Source organism: Pristiophorus japonicus, chromosome 2, assembly GCF_044704955.1.
Source record: "Pristiophorus japonicus isolate sPriJap1 chromosome 2, sPriJap1.hap1, whole genome shotgun sequence".
NCBI lineage: Eukaryota > Metazoa > Chordata > Chondrichthyes > Pristiophoridae > Pristiophorus > Pristiophorus japonicus.
Window position 1 is genome coordinate 46,498,676 of NC_091978.1, and position 6,676 is coordinate 46,505,351.

Sequence of the window (6,676 nt, forward strand, 5' to 3'; positions counted from 1 at the left end):
ATTTCAAGGCTTCAGGTACAAGGGTCAGCCTGACACCGATTTACAAGTCCAGGTGATTGTAAGAGGTCAGGAGGCGAGGTATAGGTACAGAGAAGCGAATAGCAGTGGGGTTACGGCTCTACACAAGAAGGGAACATCGTTCTGTTATAACTATCGCTGGAGGATTGTAATTTTCTTCATTTGTGCTTGGTTTGATCACCACAACAAAGAATCTCGTCCCCACCCGTAAGATGTTGGGTTTGGATTTATTACACTATGGGGAGCAGAACAGCCAAGCTCAAACCTATGTTCACATCCAGGGTCTGCAAGAGTGGCTGAAAGATGATCAGTTGTGGAAGTTCTGGCTAATTTGTATCACCGGTTTAGATCTTTGTGTGTATGATCCTAGCTAGTGAGTACCAATAAACCGTTTAATCCCTGCAGGTGGAGAGTTATCTGTCGACCACATTGTATTGTATCTTTGTGCACTGATGAATGCTGTGTAGTCTGGCAAGGATTTCTGGATAGTAATTGGGGACAGGATCCATGGCTTCTTTTCCCCTTCCCAAACTAGGGTGCCGAGGTCATTTGTAGTACCTTTCTGTCAGAAGAGCTCAGCTAACTTGGCACAGACTGGGGATTGAACCTGGGCATTCTTAACCTGTATGGCTAAACTATCTACTGCCTTAACCAGCTGTGAGCCATTATTGGGGGAGTACTTTCCACCTTCAGTAAAAGCTTGTATCCCATTTTCCTCTCCTTCCCCACATTCCCCAGTAGCTACGATATCGAAGTGCCAGGTAACCAGTATGTACCATCTATAAGATGCACTGCAGCAACTTGCCAACGCTCCTTCGGCAGCACCTCCCAAGCCCGCGACCTCTACCACCTAGAAGGACAAGGGCAGCAGGCACATCACCTGCAAGTTCCCCTCCAAGTCACACACCATCCTGACTTGGAAATATCTCATTGTCGCTGGTTCAAAATCCTAGAACTCCCTCCCTAACAGCACTGGGAGTACAACAGTTCAAGAAGGCAGCTCACCCCCACCTTCTCGAGGGCAATTGGGGATGGGCAATAAATGCTGGCTTTGCCAGCAACGTCCACATCCCGTGAACGAATATTTTTTTTTAAATAATCAAGGAGGCCTGAGTTTGAATCCTGGGTTTCAACTAACATTTACACAGTGGCTTTTCTCAGATATTAGATTACAACAGTCCTAGCTGGCATGCAAATGGAAAGGCAAATTAACTAGCAGTATCATCCATAACTTCACCTTATGAGTGACAAAGGAGTGGCAGTATCTATATCTATGGAGATATCACCAGGCCAGGCTTTTCTGACCAGTTGAAACAAGATGGATGAAACTTAATTGGCTGTGAAAGGCAGAGAAAGAATTCAGACAGTTGAATGTATTTCTAGTTTCATATGGAAGGAAAATAACTATAGTGATATAATCACTAATTGGAAAAACCTACAATCTGACTGTCTTGGCTGTTAATATTCTACTTTGGGATTGTTTTCTGTGCAAAACTGACTGCCATTTTTATTACTCCAGAAAACCCGTGTCCAGAGCAGGGTGACATCATTCAAATCAAGCTGAGCGAACATACAGAAGTTCTGCCAAAGGCAGATGGCACTGGGAGCACCACGATGCTGGTAGACACGGTCTTTGAAATGAACTATGCCACAGGCCAATGGACCAGACTGAAGAAGTACAAGCCTATCACAAATGTGTCCTGAGAGTTCACCAGGACCAAGAATTCGTGGACCAAATCCAACATAGTTCTGATTACCACTGACCTGAGCTTCAATGATTGTATTTTCAGACAGTTCTAAAACGGTTTGCAGGGGACACCTATTTAACAGATTGTGACGCAGAATTTAGGGCCACCAGAGAGTGGGACAAGACGAATAGAGAAGTGATCTCTTGCAATTGGTGTTTTTTTTTTGTCTCCTGTGGTGTCTATGTCTTTTTTTAAAATGATGGTTCAGACTCCAACTACACCAACAACTCCAGCATGAAAACTCTTCGATTTGTGAAAAGCATGTGGAACCTTCGTTACGGCTGAAAGGAGGACCATGTGGCCACGACCTTGAGCTGGTTTGTCATTGTCGTTTCTGAAATACTGTGGGACGATCATTTAGCAGTTTAGATTTGGTTCACTTTTGGCGGTGAGGTTTGAACTGGAGAGCATTGGAAAGCCTGGAGATTTCCTGGTCTCTGGTGCCTTCGTGAAGTCACGTTATCAGTTTTGTAAAGTATTTGTTGCGGAGGCAGCATGATTTAACAACATTTTTCTATTTTTTGTACAGTTGTAAAGATTCTAGGTTTCTCGCTCTTTACTTTCTCTTGCGTGCTCTCGTACAGTGTAAGATGTAAAATAATTAGATTTTCTATGGAAACTAATTAAGTGCAGTTTAAATAATGCACAGCCATAATAGTTGGTTTTCCTGTGTTTAGGCAGCTGGTTGAACTGTCAATGCTTAAGGGACGACAGTGCTTTTACTGAATGTACAGTATCGAGCACAATAAAGTTACATTGTAACTGATGTCATATTATCATTTTATTGGTTCTTCACTTTTTATTATGTGGTAGTGGAATGCATAATCAACATATTCCAAACTCTTCAAGTGCGATGCTTCGTCACAAGCATTTGTTGATATTGCATGCTGTCAGACATCAGCACTGAAATTTTGATCAAACTTATTTGCTGCAACCACCGTAACATAGAAACATAGAAAATAGGTGCAGGAGTAAGCCATTCGGCCCTTTGAGCCTGCACCGCCATTCACTAGATCATGGCTGATCATTCCCTCAGTACCTCTTTTCTGCTTTCTCTCCATACCCCTTGATCCCCTTAACCATAAGGGCCATATCTAACTCCCTCTTGAATATATACAATGGACTGGCATCAACAACTCTCTGCGGCGGAGAATTCCACAGGTTAACAACTCTGAATGAAGAAGTTTCTCCTCATCTCAGTCCTAAATGGCCTACCCCTTATCCAAAGACTATGTCCCCGGTTCTGGACTTCCCCAACATCGGGAACATTCTTCCCGCATCTAACCTGTCCTGTCAGAATCTTATATGTTTCTATGAGATCCCCTCTCATCCTTCTAAATTCCAGTGAATAAAGGCCCAGTTGATCCAGTGTCTCCTCATATGACAGTCCGCCATCTCTGGAATCAGTCTGGTGAACCTTCGCTGCACTCGCTCAATAGCAAGAACCTCCTTCCTCAGAACTGAACACACTATTCCAGGTGAGGCCTCACTAAGGCCCTGTACAACTGCAATAAGACCTCCCTGCTCCTATACTCAAATCCCCTAGCTATGAAGGCCAACATACCATTTGCCACCTTTTCCGCCTGCTGTACCTGCATGCCCACTTTGTCACGTTGCACCTCCCCTTTTCTTAATCTGCCGCCGTTCAGATAATATTCTGCCTTCGTGTTTTTTCCCCCAAAATGTATAACCTCACATTTATCCACATTATACTGCATCTGCCATGTATTTGCCCACTCACCTAACCTGTCCAAGTCACCCTGCAGCCTCTCGGCGTCCTCCTCACAGCTCACACCGACACCCAGTTTAGTGTCATCTGCAAACTTGGAGATATTACACAATTCCTTCATCTAAATCATTAATATATATTGTAAAGAGCTGGGGTCCCAGTACTGAGCCCTGCTGCACTCCAATAGTCACTGCCATTCTGAAAAGGACCCGCTTATCCCAACTCTCTGCTTCCTGTCTGCCAACCAGTTCTCTAGCCACGTCAATACATTAACCCCAATACCATGCACTTTGATTTTGCACACCAATCTCTTGTGCGGGACCTTGTCAAAAGCCTTTTGAAAGTCCAAATACATCACATCCACTGGTTCTCCCTTGTCCACACTGCTAATTACATCCTCACAAAATTCCAGAAGATTAGTCAAGCATGATTTCCCTTTCATAAATTCATGCTGACTTGGTCCGATCCTGTCACTGCTTTCCAAATGCGCTGCTATTTCTTCCTTAATGATTGATTCCAACATTTTTCCCACTACTGATGTCAGGCTAACCGGTCTATAATTACCCGTTTCTCTCCCTCCTTTTTTTAAAAAGTGGTGTTACATTAGCTACCCTCCAGTCCATAGGAACTGATCCAGAGTCGATAGACACTTGGAAAATGATCACCACTATTTCTAGGGCCACTTTCTTAGTCTGCATCCCAGAGTACTTATCAGGCCCCAGGGATTTATTGGCCTTCAATCCCATCAATTTCCCGCCTAATGAGGATATCCTTCAGTTCCTCCTTCTCACTAGACCCACTGTCCCCTAGTACATTCGGAAGGTTATTTGTGTCTTCCTTTGTGAAGACAGAACCGAAATATTGGTTCAATTGGTCTGCCATTTCTTTGTTCCCCATTATAAATTCACCTGAATCCAACTGCAAGGGACCTATGTTTGTCTTCACTAATCTTTTTTTCTTCACATATGTATAGAAGCTTTTGCAGTCCGTTTTTATGTTCCCTGCAAGCTTCTTCTCGTACTCTATTTTCCCCTTAATTAAAACCTTAGTCCTCCTCTGTTGAATTCTAAATTTCTCCCAGTCTTCAGGTTTATTGCTTTTTCTAACCAATTTATATGCCTCTTCCTTGGCTTTAACACTATCCTTAATTTCCCTTGTTAGCCATGGTTAAGCCACCTTCCCCGATTTATTTTTACTCCAGACAGGGATGTACAATTGCTGAAGTTCATCCATGTGATCTTTAAATGCTTGCCATTGCTTATCCACCGTCAACCCTTTAAGTATCACTCACCAGTCTATTCTAGTCAATTCACGCCTCAAACCGTCGAAGTTACCTTTCCTTAAGTTCAGGACCCTCATTTCTGAATTAACTGTGTCACTCTCCATCTTAATATTTGGTGGTCTGTACACAACTCCCACTAGTGTTTTCTGCCCTTTGGAATTCCACAGCTCCACCCATACCGATTCCACACCATCCAGGCTAATGTCCTTCCTTACTATTGCATTAATTTTCTCTTTAACCAGTAATGCCACCCTGCCTCTTTTTCCTCTCTGCCTATCCTTCCTAAATGTTGAATACCCCTGGATGTTGAGTTTCCAGCCTTGGTCACCCTGGAGCCATGTCTCTGTGATGCCAATTGCATCATATCCGTTAACTGCTGTCTGCGCAGTTAATTCGTCCACCTTATTCCGAATACTCCTCGCATTGAGGCACAGAGCCTTCAGGCTTGTCTTTTTAACACAATTTTCCCCTTTAGAATTTTGCTGTAATGTGGCCCTTTTTGTTTTTTGCCTTGGGTTTATCTGCCCTCCACTTTTACTATTCTCCTTTCTATCTTTTGCTTCTGCCTCCATTTTATTTCCCTCTGTCTCCCTGCATCGGTTCCCATCCCCCTGCCATATTAGTTTAACTCCTCCCCAACAGCACTAGCAAACACTCCCCCTAGGACATTGGTTCCGGTTCTGCCCAGATGCAGACTGTCTGGTTTGTATTGGTCCCACCTCCCCCCAGAACCGGTTCCAATGTCCCAGGAATTTGAATCCCACCCTCCTGCACCACTCCTCAAGCCACGTATTCATCTGAGCTATCCTGCGATTCTTACTCTTGACTAGCACGTGGCACTGGTGGCAATCCTGTGATTACTACTTTTGAGGTCTTACTTTTTAATTTAGCTCCTAGCTCCCTAAATTCATCTCGTAGGACCTCATCCTGTTTTTTACATATATCGTTGGTACCTATATGCACCACGACAACTGGCTGTTCACCCTCCCTTTTCAGAATGTCCTGTACCCGCTCTGAGACATCCTTGACCCTTGCACCAGGGAGGCAATATACCATCCTGGAGTCTCGGTTGCGGCCGCAGAACCCTCTATCTATTACCCTTACAATCGAATCCCCTATCACTATAGCTCTCCCACTCTTTTTCCTGCCCTCCTGAGCAGCAGTATTAATTTGTCATTCAGGATATCACTTTCTGGAAGGTGTATAAACTGCTCTTATTGATGCAAAAAAAAATTACTGTGGATGATGGAAATCTGAAGTAAAAACAGAAAATGCTGAAAATACTCAGCAGGTCAGGAGAGAGAAACTGAGTTAACGTTTCAGGTCGTTAATGTATTTGCTTCTTGGATTTTTGCTTAAAAATTCATAGCAATACATTGTTAATAAACCAACTAGTTCTTAATAGCAAAGGTTTAACAATTACTCTGCACATTACCAGTTCATCCACTGGGCTCACAACTGCATACCTCATCATGGCTGACTTTGACCCAACATCACGTGACTGGCTAAGCCACTCAATGCAATAGCTCTACAACTATTTTGGTTGAAACTATAAATCAAGTGCCCCACTTATTAAAGGTGCACTAAAACCGACAAATTAAACAAATTAACTTTTAACCGTAAACTTAAATCAAATAAAAATTTGGTTGCCAGGGGTGATGATTCACTCCAGTACCTCCGGCACCCATCTTGTGCGGAAGGCTGCGAGCATACCGGTGGACACTGTGCTGCATCTCCAGGGACACCCTGGCTCTGATGTAACCGCAGAAGCGAGGCAGCCGGTCGGGCTGAACGACCCCCTTGACTGCCCGCTGCCTGGCCTGGTTAATGATCACCTTGGCCATGCCCAGGAGCAGTCCTCTGAGGAGGCTCAACAGCTTTACTGATACAATTAAAATA

At 43.8% G+C, this 6,676-nt stretch overlaps 1 protein-coding gene across 1 annotated transcript in view; it reads left to right on the forward strand.

The window, feature by feature from the left end:
• The window catches only part of nelfa (negative elongation factor complex member A), a 45,816-nt gene extending 43,328 nt beyond the window's left edge, over window positions 1–2,488 (forward strand). The window contains exon 11 of the mRNA XM_070866924.1: window positions 1,538–2,488. Coding sequence (XP_070723025.1) covers window positions 1,538–1,722 — 185 coding nt within the window. The 3' untranslated portion in view covers window positions 1,723–2,488. The remainder of the gene's footprint in view (window positions 1–1,537) is intronic.
• The last annotated feature ends 4,188 nt before the right edge of the window (window positions 2,489–6,676 follow it).